The sequence below is a fragment of the Tupaia chinensis genome, unplaced genomic scaffold (assembly GCF_000334495.1).
Source record: "Tupaia chinensis unplaced genomic scaffold, TupChi_1.0 Scaffold000292_1, whole genome shotgun sequence".
NCBI classification, from domain to species: domain Eukaryota; kingdom Metazoa; phylum Chordata; class Mammalia; order Scandentia; family Tupaiidae; genus Tupaia; species Tupaia belangeri.
This window is the reverse complement of record NW_006159777.1, coordinates 3,385,609-3,405,649: the sequence shown is the minus strand read 5'-3', so window position 1 is coordinate 3,405,649 and position 20,041 is coordinate 3,385,609. Positions and strand designations below refer to the sequence as shown.

Below are 20,041 nucleotides of genomic sequence, written 5' to 3'. Positions count from 1 at the left end.
ACACAGCGTGCGACTCCGCCATCTTGGGTACACACAAGTAAACTTGGTTTAGTCCCATATTATGGCACCTAAAAATAAAGGCACCTGGCCCTGAAAGGGTTTCCGTGCGGTCATCAGAATTAAGAACCTGAGTACTTCCCAGAGAAGCACTGAACTTGTCCAGATAATTTAATTAATATTGTTTGAAGGAAAATGAGAGTGCTCCTATCTTACTCTGTCCTAAAAAGATGAAAAACAAAACAAAACACCAAACGAAAAGCTCTGTACAGAAGGAGGCTTTTGTCCCAAACACCTGCTGTACTGCACAGTTCAAATCTCAGACCCGGCAGCTTGAAAAACACGCCAGGCATGTGTACCTGCATGCCGAAAATCCTAAGAGGAGAAATGAAGGAGACTGGGGTGAGGCCATCCTCCCGCTGGGTGCTTCCTCACTCCCCGCCTGTCTCTGCCCAGCAAGCACAAGTGCCCACAGCTAACAGCAGTAAACAGACTCAGTCTCTCCTGCCGTACTCCAGGTAAAGAAGGCATTACTCCCGTTCACCCATTAGCAGCAGTGTGGTCATAGAAGAACTGGACGCTTTCACAGGCGGAGCACTCTATGAAATACAGCCCCCCCTTCCCGAAAGACAGGCGAGGACATGAGTGATACAGAGACACAGCGTGCGACTCCGCCATCTTGGGTACACACAAGTAAACTTGGTTTAGTCCCATATTATGGCACCTAAAAATAAAGGCACCTGGCCCTGAAAGGGTTTCCGTGCGGTCATCAGAATTAAGAACCTGAGTACTTCCCAGAGAAGCACTGAACTTGTCCAGATAATTTAATTAATATTGTTTGAAGGAAAATGAGAGTGCTCCTATCTTACTCTGTCCTAAAAAGATGAAAAACAAAACAAAACACCAAACGAAAAGCTCTGTACAGAAGGAGGCTTTTGTCCCAAACACCTGCTGTACAGTGACTGACTCGCTATGGCAGGAGAGGCAGTGGGTGTAGACAGAGAGGAGACCAGGACTCGGCGCGTACTACGCCGGCAATGACCAGTGCTCGAAGGTCGCGCCGAGTGTGACGAGGAGCTGGTCCCAGGAAGGACCTCACACAGTTCCCCGAACAGGCACGCATCCTGTGCCACAGAGGTGAGGAAAGTGGGCCCGGGCAGAGGGCTTGTCTAGGCTTTCACCGTAACACGTGATCAACAGCCGATCATTTCATCTAATGACCGATACACGACATCTTCCTCTTATTCTTACCAGAGGCGTTTTCACTTAAGGTTGCAAATTAAATCTCTATAAAGCATATTCTACTAAAATGATTGCTTCAACCAAGTGCTCTTACAAATGCCAGGACTCCTGGGAGAAAGAACACAGCAGCCTGTGTTGCCATAGTTACTGTTTCTTACTCGCAAGTGTCGGAAGCCTTAGAAACTTCCTAGAAAGGAGAAGAGCAGACGTGCGAGCTGCAAGGCGAAACTACGCGGTCCATGCAGCGCCGTCCGAACACGCTCCTCCTCTTTAAAATACCATGTGTTTCCCGTAGCGGTCATCCCAGGCCCAGGCCCAGGCCCGCCTCCATGTTGTACAAGCATCTCTGTGGGTTACACTACTTAGGCAATGTGAGAGTTACTCCAGGAACGTAACAACCACTCGCAATCACCCTCTGACCGCACGGCCACAATTACCTGACAGGCGACCTGCACGAGGTAGACCAGTTCTTTAGACTCACAGCCGTTTTTCGTTATTTCACTTTGTTCTTCTGAAAGTGAGAGCTATTCTCGTGGAAGAGAGGGAGAGAAAGTCAGGGTTAATGGACAAGGATAAACTAAGCATTCAGTAAGATCAACTTAACGTAAGACATAACCCACATTAGACTTCAATGCTCAAGGCAGGTAAGTAGACAATTCAAAAATTCAAAAAGTAGTACATTTCTAGGAAGTGTGTCTGCGGCATCTCTCTAAACTGGCACACTGCGACCGGAGCTAGTAACACGCGTTCCATCAGGAGCAGGCTGGCACTTCCTCAATGCACGGACTGCCTCCTCGGGCCTGGAGCGATGACGGCTTCAAGGAGCTCCGCCTCGCTACGCCCGCGGGGAGGTCTGCACACGCGCCCGCTGCCCCTGCTATCTATGCCGGCAGCCAAGGTGTAGGAGCTGAGAGGTTTCGAGAGGTCTCTGAGAAAAGGTGGACACTGGGCGTGCTGGCCACAGCAGAGAAGGGACCCCACTCACCTCTAGGTGAGGGGCGTTCTCCCCAGGGAAGTTTCTTACAGAACTGACAGCGGTCACGGCATGTAGGTGAGTGTGGGCTGGTACTCCTCACCCCCGCCCCTCGCTCATACATTCCACACCGCGCCATCTGGGACGGGCTTTTGCAAACTCTGTTCCAGACAGAAAGAACCCAGCGTCCTGAAGTGTCAAACCAGCTCTCTAATACTGAGCTCGCTGCTGAGTCTCCTGCCCGGAAAATGCGGGTGACACAATGCCCGCTCTCATGTCTGCACATGTTAAATGAGGTGAGACTCAGTTAGGGTCACCAAGGTGCCTGGCACTCCGCGAACTTCACGGGTGTCTCGCACAGCCCCAGGGAAGACCCAAGAAGCCAAGGTTGACGACGCATCCTCTGCACAGGAAAGTAGCAGTACTGGAAGCATTCCTTTTAACTTTCAGGTACAAAACAGAAAGTCACAAGAAAGTTATTCTCACGCTAATCAAAACAAGCCAGATTAACTACAAAACCACAGCTTAAAATTTAAAAATCCAAGGAATTAAGGGTGAGAGGGAATCTAGGTGAAGCGCGTTGTTCCATAGGACGAGACTCCTGAGGCGTAAGGGGCCCCACGCATGCTCAGGTGCCCGCCAGAGACGCGAGCAGACAGACTCACCACGGTCACCGCAGGGGGTGGGGGCAGCCAAGCCTTGCAGGACTGCAGGGAGACCTCAGAGGCCAGCCCCAAGGACAAGGAACACTTTGCAGTGGAGCTGGCATCCACCCACAGGCTGGTCCCACAGGTGCTGGCCAGGGCAGAGGGTGGGCACACCAAGGGCAAGGAGGGCTGGAGAACTGTGGGCACCCGGGAAGCCGGGGGGCCTGCAAGGACAAGGGCTGCGCAGAGGACAGGAGAGCGAGCACTGTCCCTCCGCGATTCTCGGGCACTCACGACTGAAGGTCAGAGACAGCAGGCCCCACAGAGACCCTGGGCTCCCGCGTGCTCTGCGGCTGCCCTCCAGGTCCGGGCGTGGGAAGCCTGGCTGGGACTGGAGGAGCAGCAGCAGGTGCGGGGCAGGGCGGGCGGCGCCCGGAGGCGGGCAAGCGGCGAAGCATCTCACCAATCTCCCATCCTCCCCGTGGGAGCGGTCTCTGGACTTTGCTCACAATAACGAAAGGTGGTGAGAGTTCACCAAAGTTGGGCTGCCGCCGAGACAGAGCTGTGTCAAGTACACGACTGCCTCAGCCCCCGTCCGACGCGGGGCGGCCCTCCTGGAGGTAGACGTTTTTATCTCACTCTCCGCTGTCTTTTGTAGACCTACTTCATATTTTAAAAACTGCAAAACACACAGAAGCAAGAAAATGTGGCCCAAGGTCAGTAGGAAAAGTGGTAAAATAAAGCAGACATGACCACAGACCAGACGAAAAAGCAGTAAGAGGACAGAAAGTCACGATGACACAGGTTCGAACACTGAGCTGGAAAGGTAGACAACATGCAAGAACAGCTGGAGGAGAAGATTCTGGACAAAAGGCCGCAGGGAGCGTCAGGCATCTGTCTCCCCACCAAGACGAGGCAGCTGGCAGAATCTGCCAAGCATGGTCTTTGGAGCTCCGGCCTTGGGAAGGCTTGGCTAGAAAGTGCAGTTCATCCTGGCGACGGAGCTCCCCACCTGCGCCCCTCGGGCCGCAGTCCGCAGCAGGCCACACACACCTACACCGACCTGGAACCTGGCGGGAGTGAGGGTGGGCCGTGGGCCCTGCCTCTGAGTACTGGGCACCTGCACCCTGATTGCTGGCCATCGCTCCCACCAGACGTGCAGCCGGGGGTGTCCAGGCAATGGCTGCTGCTCGTCCCCTCTAGCTGAAGTCAGTTCAGGAGACTTAAAGGGTCAATGTCCTTCCCATTTCCACCCCTTCGTTTTCCTCTTTCCTGTTCAGGGAGGCAGGCAGAAAAGACTAGGACATTTGGAAATAAGTGCACGTACGAGGAGAATCATGACTGCACATGCCTAAAGGAGTCCCAGACCCCACGTGACCTGAGACGGCCTGAGCTGCACACCTCAGACTGACCCTCGCACACAGACAGCCTGCCACGTCACAACAGTCAACGAAAATCCTAACAGAACACAGCACACCCTGGGCAGAGGGGGCAATGGGGCTTCCAGAGTTACCGCATGTTCAGACTGAGATGTTCCTTCTTCAAAAATACAACAAAAACAGGCCACACAAATAAGAAAGTGCGGCCCATTCAAAGAAAGAAATGAGTCAACAGAAACGGTCCTTACAGAAGATCTATGGCAGATCCACTAGATAAACCAGCCTTACAGGTGCTCCAAAGACTAAAGGAAGATATGAACAAAGTCAAAAAAAATTATATGAACAAAATGGAAATATTAGTGGAGAAATAAAAATCCTAACAGGAAACCAAAACCAGATTTTGTCAGCTGAGAACAGTAACTGAAATTTCAAATTCGCTACAGGGGTTCACAGGCAGAAGAATCAGTGAGCCTGAAGAAAGGCCAATGGCGGGACCAGCAGTTGGCGTAATGGCTATGTCACTGGACTCCCATGTAGTCAACCGCGGTTCGCGTCCCGGACCCGGTGGCTTAAAACTCACGCCAGGCGCGTGTGCGTGCAGGTCCAAGATCGCAAGAGGAGAATGGAGGAGAAGGGATTGCGGCATGGCCATCCCCCCGGGGGGTGATTTCTCACTTTCTATCTCTCTGTCTCTCTTCTCTGTCTGTCTGTCTGGCAAGCGCACGCGCTCTATAGCAAAAACCTCTCAAAAAAAAAAAATAATAAGAAAGGCCAGTGGAAAACCAGGTCTAAGGAATAAAGAGGAAAAACAGCCAAGCAAAAGTGAACAGAGCCCAATGGACCCACGAGACACCATTAGGTGGACCAACAGAGGAGAGAGAAAGAGGAAGAGATTAGTTGAGAAAAAAACGGCCAAAAACTTCCCAAACTTGATGAAAGACATAAATACAACATCTGTGAAGCTCGAGCTCGGAGGGCCTGCGCCCAGAATGCTAACCAGGCTCTCCACAGACCATGCACAGAGCACCTCGAGAGGACTCCCACTGTCCAGGGACCCTTACTGCCCTGACAGGCTTTCATCAGAACCTTGGAGGCCTACAGGCATTATTCAAAGTGCTGAAAGGAAGAATGAGCAACCCAAAAATCCTGTAATGGTTCTTCAAAGGTGAGGAAATATTCCCAGATTAAAAAGCCAAAGTAATTCCTTGCTTCTAGATCTGCCCCATGAGTAACACCGTAAGTCCCATGGGGTGAAACAAACTTTCCACACTAACTGGCAGCCACGGGAAGAAATCGTGGTCTCAGTAAAGGCAAACACACGGGCAATCAGCTAAGCTGGCATTACTGGAACAATGACTTGGAATTCTAAAAAATTACATTAATCTAAAAGCTACTTTACTGTAACTTAAATTTGCAGTTTCATGGGACCAGTCGTTGGTATAATGGCTATGTTGCTGGACTCCCATGTAGCCAACTATGGTTCAAGTCCCAGACTTGGTGGCTTAAACTCATGCCGGGCACGAGATCCTGAGAAGGAATTACCGTGTGGCCATCCCCCCAGGGGGGTGACTTCTCTCTTTCTGTCTCTGTCTCTGTCTGTCTGGCGAGCGCACACTCTCTATAGCAAAAACCTCTCCAAAAAAAAAAAAAAAAGAGAGAGAAAAAAAGTTAGTTTCACATTTTGTTTTCTACAAAATCTAAGAGACTAATGCATTTTGAAGTCACTGGTTTATGTTTTGGGGGCGTAACTGAGTGGCGTCAGTATATCTAAACGGGAACGCACAGGGCTGTTGCGAGAGCTGTTTTTGCATGTTACTGCAGTTCAGTCGCTGTAAATCCAAACTAGACTGCTGTAACTTTGTCATCTCCATAGCAACCACACAGCAAGCTACAGAGAACGCACAAAAGGAAATGAGAGTGGAATTTACACGTTTCACAATATAACAGTTAAGAGAACAGAAAGACAGTAATGCAGATGTGAGGAATCAAAATCTTGAGGCGTGTAGAAACACTGGGCGGAAGGGGCCCCTCCTCATCAGTGATTGCTTCAGATGGGAACGAGCGAAACCTGCCAGCCAAAAGCGAGAGGCCAGCTGGACAGACCCGTACGATTCGATCCAACTACTAATATATGGTGTCTCAGGGAGGTCTATTTGGGGCCCAAAGACAAATAGATTGAAAGGGTGGAAAAAGAAATTCCAAGCAAACAGTAACCAAGAGAAGGCAGGAAGAGTTCTATTAGGATCAGACAAACACATTCAATAAAAACTGGTTGGGGCAGATGAGGAAATTGCATATCAATAAAAGGCTCAATATAACAAGAATATAAACAATGACAAACATTTGCATACCTCATAGGGGAGCACCAGAACATGAAGCCAAACCGGACAGCCTACACGGGGTGAAACGGCAGTTCTAACGGAGAACTTCACGACCCAGTACCCCACTCTTGATGATGGGCAGACCAACGAGACCAAAGGCGACGGGGCACGCAGAAGACCGACACGCTAACCACTGTGCCCAGCACCCGTGCCCCACCATGCTAGCCCACGACTGCAGCACACACGCTAAGTGCACGTGGGACGTTTTCCAAGCCAGACCATATGTTAGACTATACACTGAGCCTCCATGCAAGATATGAAAAGATACATTTTAAAAACTTCTCTGTTCACAACACATGACGTCAGAAGTCAATGGAAGAATGAAAACTGGGGCCAGCAGGTGGCATGGTAGTTACGGTGCTGGATTCCCATATGGCTGACCATAGTTCAGGTCCCAAACCCAGCAGCTGGAGTATCATGTGGCATGCCCAAAATCCCAAGAGGAGAATGGAAGAGAGGGGACGGGGCACGAGACTCTCTGTCTCTCTCTGGCAAGCACACTAACCTTTTTTTTTTTTTTTTTTTGGAGAGGTTTTTGCTATAGGGCGCATGCGCTCGCCAGACAGACAGAGAGAGACAGAGAGATAGAAAGCGAGAAATCACCCCCCAGAGGGGATGGCCACGCCACAATCCCTTCTCCTCCATTCTCCTCTTGGGATCTTGGGCACGCACGTACACGCGCCCGGCATGAGTTTAAGCCACTGGGTCCGGGACTCGAACCGCGGTAGACTACATGGAAGTCCAGCGACATAGCCATAACACTAACTGCTGGTCAGCACATACCTTTTTTTTAAGACAAAAACCTAAAATTAAAAAAAAGAATCAAAACTGTAAAATTCACAAATCAGTAGAAATTAAACACACTCTCATAAACAACCAATGGAAGGACAAAGAAGTACCACAAGAGAAATTTAAAAATATTTAGAGAGATTAATGCAAATAAAAACAACAAACCCAAAGAAAGGATGCATAGCAAAATCCGTGACAGTAGAAAATTCACAATATATACATTTACACTGCAAACAGATGATCGGAAATTGAAAACCTAACTCTACAATTTAAGAAACTAGAAGAACAAATTAAACCCAGAACTAGCTGAAAATAAATTACGAAGACTAGAACAGAGATTAAAAAAAAAAGACAGTTTAAAAAACAGTAAAACCTGGGAACCAGCAGTTAGTGTAATGGCTATGTTGCTGGACTCCCACGTAGTTGACCATGGTTCGTGTCCCGGACCCGGTGACTTAAAACTTACGCCGGGCGCGTGTGCGTGCGTGCCTAAGATCCCAAGAGGAGAATGGAGGAGAAGGGATTGTGGTGTGACCATTCCCCCTGGGGGAGTGATTTCTCACTTTCTGTCTCTATGTCTCTCTCTGTTTGTCTGGCGAACGCACGCGCCCTATAGCGAAAAAAACCTCTCCAAAAAAAAAAAGGAAAAAAAAAAAACAGTAAAATCAACAGTTGGTACTTTGAAAAGATCGACAAAGCTGACAAATTTTTACATACATGGACTAAGAAATAGAAGACTGAAAGTATTACAATGAAAAATCACCATGGGAAATTTGACAGAAATAAAAATAATTATAGCGAGTACTATGAACAACAGTAGCCAATAAATTACATAATCCAGTTGAAATAAATGAATTCCTTGTAACACAAAATCTACGAAGACTAAATCACGAAGAAAAAGAAAATGCAAATAACTTCAAATCTACTGAAGAGACTGAATTGGTAATCAAGAATTACGCAACGAAGAAAAATCCTGAACCTGATGGCTTCACAAGGAACTCTACCAAATTCTTAAAGGAAAATGAGTAACAAATCACTTCAAACTTTTCCAAAAAGCTGGAGAAGAGAAAATGCTCCTCGACTCAATGGGACCAGCACTGCCCTGCTACCAGAGCTAGGCCAAGACACAGCTTGGAAAGGGAACTACAGGCCAGTCTCCCGCATGAGTCGATGCAAAACACTCAACGAGATGCCAAACTCACACCATGATGAACCGTGTGATCATCTCAACTGACGCAGAAAAAGGATTTGACAAAATCCACCATTTGCTGGTGAGGATGTAAAATTCTACAGCCGCTGTGGAAAAAGTAAGACAGGCCTAAAACTTAAAAACCAGAATTGCCGTGTGACCCAGCTATCCCACTTCTGGGTATACACTCCCACAAATTGAAAGCAGGGTCTTAAAGAGCTATTTGTAAATCCATGTTCATAGCAGCATTCTTCACAATAGCTACAACATGGAGGTCACCCAAGTGTCCATCAACAGGAGAATGGATAAGCACAATGTGCCGTGTACACACAACAGGAGAATGGATAAGCACAATGTGCCGTGTACACACAACAGGAGACTGGATAAGCACAATGTGCCGTGTACACACAACAGGAGACTGGATAAGCACAATGTGCCGTGTACACACAACAGGAGACTGGATAAGCACAATGTGCCGTGTACACACAACAGGAGACTGGATAAGCACAATGTGCCGTGTACACACACAACAGGAGAATGGATAAGCACAATGTGCCGTGTACACACACAACAGGAGACTGGATAAGCACAATGTGCCGTGTACACACAACAGGCACACCTCAGAGGTTCGGTTCCACACACTGCAACGAAGCAAATATTGCAATAAAGCAAGTCACAAAATGAATTTGTTCCCTGGTACATATAAAAGGTGGGTTTATAATACACTATACTCTTTTAAGTGTGCAGTAGCTTTATGTCTAAAAATGTACACACTGAATTTAAAAATATTTTACACTAAAATACGCTAAGAATCACCCGAGCCTTGAGAAGTTGAATCTGTCTGCTGGTGCAAGGTCCTGCCTTGAGGCCGATGGCTACTGACCAGGGTGGTGGCTGCTGAAGGCTGGGGAGTCTGCGGCAGTTCCTTAAAATAAGACAACGAACTTTGCTGTATCCACTCACTCTTCCTTTCACAAAAGATTTGTTTATAGCATATGACGCTGTCTGGCAGCATTTCGTATCACTTCTCTCAAAACTGTAGCTAGTACTCTCAAACTCTGCTGTGGCTTTAACCGTTTATGTAATAATCTGAATCCTTGTTGTCATTTCAATAATGTTCCCAGCACCTTCGCCAGGAGGGCACTCCATCTCAAGAAACCACATTTGTTGTTGTTGCTAGAGAGAGTTTTACTATAGAGTGTGTGCACTTGCCAGAGAGACTGAGAGGCAGATAGCAAGAAATCACCCACTAGGGGGGATGGCCATGCCACAATCCCTTCTCCCCTCCCTTCAGGATTTCGGGCATGCATGCACACATGCATGGCTTAAGTTTCAAGCCTCCAAGTCTGGGACTGGAACCACGGTCATGTGGGGGTCCAGCAATGTAACCATTACACCATCCGCTGGTCCCAAGAAACCACTTTCTTTGTTTATTCATAAGAAGCAACTCTCCATCTGTTCCATTTTTTTTTCTCTTTTTTTCTTTAAATCTTGTGGCTATGTTACAGCAGTGCAGCCACATCTTCAGGGCCTACTTCTAATTCTTGGAATCTTGCAATTTCTCCACCTGCAGTTATTTCATCCACCAACATTTTGAACTCCCCAAAGTCATCCAGGAGAGTCTGAATCAACTGCTTTCCAATTCCCGTTGATTTTTTTTTTTTACCTCCTCTCATGAATTATCATACAAATGTTCTTAATGGTACCTAGAGTGGTGATCCCTTTCCAGAAGGTTTTCACTTTACTCTGCCCAGATCCATCAGCGGTGTCACTCTCTATGGTGTCACTATAACATGAATTTATAAATGAATTTATTAAAGATTAAGACTCCAAAGTCGGAATGACAGTACTTCTTGACCCATGGGCTGCACAATAGACGCTGTGTTAGCAGGCATGAAAACATCAGGAATCCCCTTAGCCAGCTCCATCAGAGTTCCTGGGGACCTGATGCACTGTCAAGGGATGGTAATATTTTTAAATAGATTTTATTTTTCAGAGCAGTGGGCTTAAAAATTTCAGTAAACCCTGCAGGGAACAGATGTGCTGTCATTGAAGCTTGTTGCTCCATTCTACAGAATATAGGGAGAGCAGATTTTGCATAATTCTTAAGGTTCCTAGGAGTCTCAGAAGGGTCAATGAGCCTGTAGGAGATACAGAACTTTCCAAAATCCATGGATGACATCAATTTCAGATTCCAGAAATGCAGTAAACCCCAAATAGAGTTTTTAAAAAAGGACTAGGCATATCATAACCATACCTCTTGTACAAAGATAAAGATTATATGTAAATATGATTTATAGACATGAATAAAATCTACGTTCCTGGGTATGTGATGCATAAAACGTAGCCTGCAACATAAAGAGGGGATGGTGTGGGGAGTAGAGCTGCTGGGGTTGACAGTGCACTGGTGTGAAGTCGAACAGACTGCTGTAACTTTAGAAAGTTACATGCAATGGCTCTAGTAACTACAAAGAAAACAGCTATTAAAATGTGCACAGCCGGGAATCAAAATGTATTACGAAAAATTTTAACTAACTACAAGGGGAGGCGGCAGAGGAGATGAGGGGCATAAACTGTAAGACGTGCAGTGAGCAGCAGGGAAAATGGCAGAAACCTTTCCTTAAGAGTAATTACTACGAATATAAATGGCGTAAACTCTATAATCCTAAGGCAAAGAGTGGAGAATAATTTTTTTTTAATTTTTTATTTAACTTAATTATATTTATTCATCCATTTAAATCTGACCAGAGAGGGACAGAGAGAGAGGGAGAAAGAGGGAAAGTGAGAAAGCAAGCTGCCAGGTCCGGGACTCAACCATGATAAGCCATGTGGGAGTCCAGCACCCTTAACCACCATGCCACCTGCCAGCCCTGAGCGGAGAGAAAATTAAAAGATAAATATGATCCAGGGTCAGTTCAGCATGCAACAGTTTCATATGCTGCTCACGAACAGCTGAATCCCACATGGCAACTACAGTTTGAATTCCTGACCAAATCAGCCTGATACACGCTGGACACATGCAAGAGAATCCAAGATCTGAAGTTTTCACAAAAGGGACACCATACACAAAATGAAAAGATGAGTCACACGTGGAATGAAAATATTTTAATACGTTTGACAGATTTGAAATCATAACCTGTAAGGGAAATAAGTGAGAAACGTGTCCACGAGGGCTTCAGCAAGTTGTGGAAAATGGAATTTCAAGTACAAGATTAGAGCCAGCCCTGTAACATAGAAGCTAAGCACTACATGGGGGCTGGAGTCCATAAGACGGATCGCAGTTCGAGTCCTGGCCCTGGGGGCACGAAGAACGTGCCAGGTGCATGCGCATATGTGCCCCGAAGGATTCATAGGATTCAAAACCACCCTTGGCTTGGTTGAAGTGAGAAGCCCTTTCTACAATTGTTTTATCTTTTTTTTTTTTTTTTTTTAGGTTTTAATTTCTTTAAACAAAACATTATACAACAAAATCCACAGACTAGGCCCAAAACTATTCAAAGGAAAAATATCTAAATGTAAATGTGGTTATTAAGAATCAGTGGCTAGGCCATGGCAGTTAAGGCTGGCTGGATCCTACATGACTGACTGTGTAGTTCAAGTCCAGGAACCAGCAGACTGAAACACACGGGGGTTGGAGGGAAGGTGGCATGGAGGTTAAGGCAGCTGAATACCATATGACTTGACAGCAGGGTTCAAGTCCCAGACACAGCACCCTGAAAATCACGCCAAGCATGTGTGTGTTCTTATCCAAAATCCTGAGAGAGAGGAAGAAAAGAGAATGCAGCATGACCAGCCCCGGGAGGTGCTTGCTCACTCTGCACGTGTCTCTCTCCCTCTCCCATCTCCTGCGAGCTAAAAACAAACCACTAACAGTAACTGCAGTGTTTCACTTCTCTAAGGAAGTGTAGGTAGCACATTAGTAATATCTGGCAATGTTGGTTTATGACAAAACTAGTTATTTAATTTATTTAATTTTGTAATCATTATTTTTTTTTTTAATTTGAGCAGAGAGAGGCAAAGTGAGAAAGCAAGCTACCAGGTCCAGGACTCAGACCACGGTCGGTTATGTGGGAGTGCAGTGCCTTAACCTGCATACCACCTGCTGGCCCTGACAAAGCGTTTTTGACTGGAAAATTCTAGTAGTTACTGCATGCTTGTTATTCTCAAGTCTTTTCTAGGAAAAAGAAGAAAATAAAACCTTTCAGCTCAAGAAACATGAAAAAGTATATAAAATAAAACATATGCTTAGGAATTAATGGTATGGAAAATAAAGAATACAAAAACTGACGTTGAAAAACAAAATCACAAGCTGGCTCCTTGGTAAGATCAAATTTTAGGCCTATCTTGTATACAAATTATAACCCACACATCGGAAAAGCTACCATTATATGGACACTTTCTAAGAAAATATAAATGATAAAACTGACCTAAGTAGGGACCAGCAGGTGACATAATGGTTAGGTTGCTGGACTCCCACGTAGTTGACCGCAGTTCAAGTCCCGGACCCGGTAACTTAAAACTCACCCTGGGCATGTGTGTGTATGTTCTCAAGATTCTGAGAGGAGACTGGAGAAGGGACTTCAGGGTGGCCATCCCCCAGGGGGTGACTTCTCGCTTTCTATCTCTCTGTCTCTCTGGTGAGCATACATGCCCTAGGGTAAGAAATCTCTAAAAGTAAATAAATAAATAAAAATTGACCTAAGTAGACATGAAAGAAACTAAGGCCAGTAATCAATGTATAAGTTGAAATGATAATTATAGATTAAGCCCACAACTGGGAACTAGACCAAAAAGGTACTCAAAGGAAAATTCTACAAATCTTCAAAGAACAGGTAAATCCCATTCATACAAACTAGTCCAGAACAATTATCAAAAAAGGGAGTGGACAGAAAAATTATTCAAATTTAGGCTAGCACAGAGGTCGATATCACAATTAACATGTATGCAAAAGGTATAAAAATGTTCAGAGAAACACAGAATCCCTTTTTAAACACATGCAGCACAATGGGATGAGTCCCGGAAGGTGAAGATGTTCTTAGGCTGGTTTTGAAGAATCTACCCCTGTGTGGAGGTGGACTACGGGAGGGTGCCCTGCGATACCTTTCCCTGTTCGCTGTCACAGCTGCAATTCTTTAAATCCGAGCTCAGAGTCCAGCTACGGTTCCTTGGCTAGAAGAACATTAGCTGTCACCTAGTTATTCCGGCACGCCCCAGAACTACACTTCCTTTCAGTGTGGACACAAGAAGGGTAAGACCAAAGTAAATGTGTTCCCAGAGGTCAGGAGTGTGTGGTCCACTGAGAGAGGACACGCCACAGGCTGTCACCACACCCCACCCCACCCCACCCCACCCCACCCCACGTCAGCCCTCCCCAGCATCACCACAGGCTGCAGTGAAGGCACCAGACCGAGCTTCCAGCCGGACGGTGGGATCAGCTGCCGAGCTGCTATCAGGAACTGAAGCAGGATCCGAATACATGCGTGCAATCTCAAGTTCATGTGCTGCCAACCCACACGCAGGCCTCAGCGTCCCTGGACAGTACAAGTGCGTGTTCCCAGAACATGGGCACGCTCTGTGGGTGCATGAGAGACGGACGCCTGTTTCAAATCCTGGCTCTGGCATTTCCTATCTGTGACCCTGCTCCGTCCTTTATCCTCAAGTATCGTCTCTCTAGACTGGAGATTGGAGAATTCAGCTCATAAGGACCTTGTCAGACAACAATCAAGCTGTATTTTTCCAGCAGTCAGTTGACCAGCACGCACTGGCTCATCCATCTACGCCTGCCGGCCCCAAACGGCAGACCCTGGCGCACCGCAGATGGGTGCGTTGGTGTTTATTTCATGCCTATCTGCTGCGAGACTCTAGCCTGTCCACTTGTTTAGTCATGTGCCAGAACACAGTTACGTAGAGAACCTAAAAGAGTAACAATTACTAGAAAGAAAGAAAAATGAGCGAAGGATCTAATGAATTCACAGAAAGAGGAACACGGAGGATCTAGAAGTAGAAAACGACATACAGCTTCACGAATAATTCCTAAGGCGACAGAGGTCACTGCGAGGAGGCAGTTTCAACTGTTCTAGCAAAAAATAAAACACTGACAATACTTGCCATTGCTAAGGATGAGAGGAAAGATATTCTTAACCACTGAGCAAACTGACATAAAAAATCCTAACAATGAGTGTCAACATTTTAAATATACACAACCTTTGACCCCGTGAGTCCTTTCATAGGATTTTATTTAATGGGTATAGGCATGACATTAAAACCTGGAAGAGCTGTCAAGGGAACTGATTAAACAAATCACGGCATAATTTAAAAATGAAATATTGTGTAGCTAAGAAAAGGAGGTAATTCCAACTTACTGAAATGACAAAATATATCCAAGAAACACTTTCAAGTAAAAAGGAAGCTGTAAGGTCCAACCCCACCCAGATTTTAAAAGCACATAGCTAGCTAGTTATTGCTAGACCTGTATTTAGAGACTCTGCTACACATTTTACAAAACATGAAAACTTCGAAACAGACGCCTAATTAGTAGCCTGGAGTGATTTTAACCTGCATTAGCACTTTTTATCCTCCTTCTGATGTTCTATAATTTAATAAAATTCATAATATAAGGGAGGTATATTCTTATCCTACAAGAACAAAATTTAATTGATAAATAAAAAACAGGTAAGATTTCTAAAGCCAACTCTATCTCATCTTCGAACACAAACTCAGCACCCATTCACTCGGCCATCACTGGGTGATGGCCAGGTGTCAGGCACTGTGCTGGACGCTAAGGAGGGGGCAAGGCGGACAAGAACACTAAATATCTGGTCTCCCAAACGTGCTGAGCGTCCCAGACGGGAAGCACCTGTGGGGAGGAGAATGCTGCTGCCCTGCGGGGAAGGCCCTCTGCGAACACAGCATCGGAGCAAGTGCTTTCGAAGAGGTGAGGGCAGCAAGGAGCACAGACACCCGGAAAAACTTCCTGAGGAGAGGGGCAGGACGCACAGAGGCCGGAGGAGGGGTGAGGCCGCTACAGGAGGAGCAGGGAGCACGGCGAGGCTGGAGCACTCTGAGAGGAGACAAGGGCAGAGGTACGGGTACGATTTGTGAACCCTTGGCTTTTGCTCTGAATAAGATGCGAAGTGATGGGAGGGTTTTGGGAAAGTGGCATGATCTGACTTACTGTGCACTCTCCCCGAAGAGCATTCTTCCTGCTGTGCCATCGTAGCGGGCTTTTAAATAATCCTCCCCAAATGACACAGGCCCCCCGCTAAGGTGACAGCAGAGGAGCAGGTAGGCATGGTCAGATCTTGGATTTAGGTTAAAGTCAGAGCTAAGAAATCTGCCTCATGTGAGGGCTCGGCTGGCCTCAGGGACTAAGGAATGGAGTCACTATTTGCCAGGACAGGGAGCCACAGGAGGCGCGGTCGGTCGGAGATGCTGTCAGGCTCCCACAGCCCGTGGGGACGTGAGGAACCCGGAGATGGCCAGGCTGCACAGAAAGACCGAGCATCCTTGGCACATGACGGGGTAACGACCACGGGCCCCCATTACTCCTATCTCAGTGACGTCACAGCAACTGTGTCTCTCAGTCTAAACGAAGAGGATGCCAGACTTCTAACATAGCCACTCAAGGCCAGCTACTTTCATTTAAAAGCCCTGAAATGAAAGATTGTTTTGTCCGGATTTTAAATGTTTAAGTGACATGGGCCTCTTCTGTCCTACCGGTTTATGATGGCCAACGCAAGCATAAGCTTTCAGGAGCTGAGGAGAAGCTGCAGTGTTAGGGACTGTAATTCTCCAAGTCCGTGAGAAACTCCTAGAGCCATCGTAAAAAGGAGCACCGATGACTATGGAATGTCACACAACAGGGACAATCCAGCCAATCCAGCTGGCCAGCTACCAACACGGCCAACCTGCCGGTGTACGGCAGATCTGCCCCAGGCCGGCCCTACAGCTCACAGCTTAAGCACTGTGTGTAGAGAGCTGAATCCCACACAGCTGACCACGGTTCAAGACCTGGCTCCAGCAGCATGAGGAACGTGCCAGTCAGGTATGCATGCGTGCCCAGGGTCCTGACAGGACAGGGAGATGGAGGAGAAAGGCTTGTGGCTGGGGCTGCTCCCTCTCTCCCTCTCCTTCTCTGCCTCTCTCCTTTATCTCTGCCTTTATCTCTGCCTTTCTTCCTTTCCCGCTCCCCCCACCCCCCAGGCAAGCACACACGCCCTCTGACAGTGAGAAGTAAGAGTCTCCGTAGAATACGGTACTGAGTCCTCGCACACGCTCTCAGAACACATTTCTAACTCTACGGGAAATTAGTGAAGTATATGGGGTTCATTTTCCATGAACATGTTTGGAATACACGTGGAGGGATTTGTCTATTGCTTAAAGCAAGATATTTATAAAATGAGAGAGTATGAACTATGACATACAAAACGTACTCTAACTGCCTGCAGTAGACAGAACGCAGGGTTGTTAGCAGGTCAATGTCACCATGACATACAAAACGTACTCTAACCCTGCGGTAGACAGAGCGCAGGGTTGTTAGGAGGTTGATGTCACTATGGCATACAAAATGTACTCTAACTGCCTGCAGTAGACAGAACACGGGGTTGTTAGCAGGTCGATGTCACTGGTTTGCCTTTTCCGTACCTGGCAATCAATCGGCCCATAACGTGTTAAACCGAGCAGTAGCCGTGCAAGTCCAGAAGGTAACGCTGAAGTGAGGCCGGGTTGGCCTCACAGTCCTCCCACCGCACGGCTTAGCTCACGGACACAGGTGCTTCCCGCAGAGGTACCAGACCCAGTGAACCCGGGAGCTGGCGAAGGCCAGGAAGCCAGAAGATGTGGCATGAAGAGGCCAGTCTCCAGAAACACTGAGGGCAGCACAGGCTGCAGACGGGAGTCGGCGGGAGGAGGACACCAGCCCGCAGACCCAGAACAGAGACTCTGGGACAAACAGCGAAGGCGCAGCTGGGCTGGGCCTCTGAACCACCCCTACCCAATCCTCCAGAAGTCTCCTGGTCAGTCACACGGTCCTGAAAAGCCTCACTGTGAGCCTCACCTGTAGACAGTCCAAGACCGAGCTGGCACACTGTCGCCCTCCCTCCCTGTCCGAAGCAGTGGGAGTGTTTACAGGCTGAATGAACGCAGTGAAGTCTCTGCTCGTGGGGAGAACGTCTCCCCAGCACACTGCCCCGTAAGGAGCAGGCGTGGTCCTCCGGGTGAGAGGACTGAGCCCCCATAATGAGCATTTAACAAAAACCTGAGGGGAGAGCCACACCCAGCTGAGGAACTGCTGCCTCTCCCTGCCCACAGCCTCGATGCATCCTTATAAACTCCTTAAACATAAAACAGTGAAAGTTTCAAGCTATGATAGTTTGTGTGAACTCACAGATAAGGGAGAAGGAACCCAAGGAGGCTAAGTTACTAGCCCAAGGTCACAAACTTCTGAGAACCAGAAGGAAACCTCAAATTCCATTTGCGAAGGCCAGTGCCTTGTCAGCCCATTACCCAGTGCTTGCCATGAACAGTCCTGCTTTTATTTTAATCCGATTCATTAGCGCGTTCCCAACCTACCACGCAGTGTCAGCGCTGTAACACTCCTCACTCCCGACTCCTGACTCTCTTCATAATGCTCCCTAGAACTCCGTGCCACGTTTACTATCTCCTGAAGAGCTCAATCGTATAGAAAAGACAAAGTAAATTAACTAGGAAACCGTTTACCTGGATTGCAGGCTGTGCCAAACTAAGTCACTCGAATAGATGTCACAGTACTTAACCGCTACAAAATGAAAACTGTATTCATTACAAGTTTAGTTGTTGTTGTTGTTTTCTGGTTTTGTTTTTTCACTTTTGCCATAGGGTACATGCACTAACCAGGGAGAAGGAGAGAGAGAGAGAGAGAGTGAGAAAGCACCCTGCAGACGACGGCCATGCCACATTCCCTCCTCCACTTCTCCCTTCTGTTGGGATTCTGGACATATACGCACACACACTCGATGTATTCTTCAAGCCACTGGGTCTGGGCCTTGAACTGTGCACTTGGCTATGTGGGATTTAGCTGCCTTAACCACCATGCTGACCCACATTAGCGTTTCTTAACCAATTCTTCCTGCCCTAACAAGTGTATCATTACAAATGCAGACTCAGGCCAGCAGGCGCTGGACTCCCACATGGCCAACTGCAGTTCAAGTCCCAGACCTGGTAGCTTGCTTTCTCACTTTCCCTCTCTCTCTCTCTCTCTCTCTGGTGAGTGCACATGCCTTATAACAAATTAAAAAATAATAGCAATAAATATAATTAAACAAATCATTCTTCAGAAAAGCAAAAATAAATGCAGACTCAAGGACATACACGCTGAAGAAATAAAATATTCTTTGATGTCATGATACTAATGCTTTGTAAACTGTCGATTATCTGAAATAAAAATGTCTTTTGCTTTCATAAATCCTTTCCCTCAAACATATCAAACTTGTTTGTGAAATGAGATTACGAAAGCAGCACACGGGGCACAGTGATGTCATGTCTCATGAGGGTTCTGTTGGCGAGAAGGTGGAGTTAGGGCGACCGGCAGAGGGGCAGATGGTTCTGTTACGTGCAGAGATAAAGACTTTTCTATTAGCCCATTTTTGCAAAGCGAACATAAGGAATGACTTTTGTTCCTCTTAGGAAATACAATTTTTCAAATAAGCACAAGTTGGCTATTTTAAGTTTTTTTCATCATTTTTTCACATAAAGCTGCCAATAGCTTATGGTAAGAGCAAAACATTTACTGTAGCTTGAGACCAGCAGTTAGATTCTATCATTAAGGGGCAGATGCCAAGGCCAACCGTGTCCAAGATATTCCGAATAAAGAAGGATCGAGTGGCAACACTTTGGTCTACCAAAAAGCCAGCTCTTAGTAATGAGGTAAGCCACGGGCAGATGGTGAGGTTACATTGTATCAGAATAGAAAGCCGCTGCATAAAGCCTTCAAAATCACCAGCAAAGTAAATAAATTAGAAAATAACATGGACGGGATTCCTGACAAAGGAGGGGGCAGGGCTGACTGTCCTCGATTGACACATGTTAGCATGTTAGGTCTGCTTGGCATCAAGTCTTAGTCCACGGACGAGGACAGAAGTTTTCACCTCAACCAGTGAGACAGCGATGGGAAAACTACTTCCGAGTGCCACCTGCCCCGACACAGGCGTCGGTTCAGGACGTAGGAAACATCTCAAATGTACCTGTATGCTGCCGAACTCAACATTCTCGTAGTGGAAATGTGCACACTCAGCCATCTTCGGGAAGTGGCCCTTCGTGAAGGGCAACCTGAAGCACATGGAGAGAAATGAGAAACAAGACAGTGGGAGAGTCAAAATCGCTACGTCTAAGGGGAGACAGGATTCCGGAGCTCGTGCAGGCGGAACTACTCAGGAAGCGCATGCACATGGACCGCAGACCCCGCCGGA

General features: G+C 47.0%; 1 protein-coding gene across 1 annotated transcript in view; it reads right to left on the bottom strand.

The window, feature by feature from the left end:
- The window catches only part of LOC102481818 (rho GTPase-activating protein 32), a 120,630-nt gene extending 100,735 nt beyond the window's left edge, over positions 1–19,895 (bottom strand). Inside the window, 2 exon segments of the mRNA XM_006150642.2 lie at positions 1,677–1,763; positions 19,817–19,895. Coding sequence (XP_006150704.1) covers positions 1,677–1,763; positions 19,817–19,870 — 141 coding nt within the window. The 5' untranslated portion in view covers positions 19,871–19,895.
- Positions 19,896–20,041: the final 146 nt, after the last annotated feature.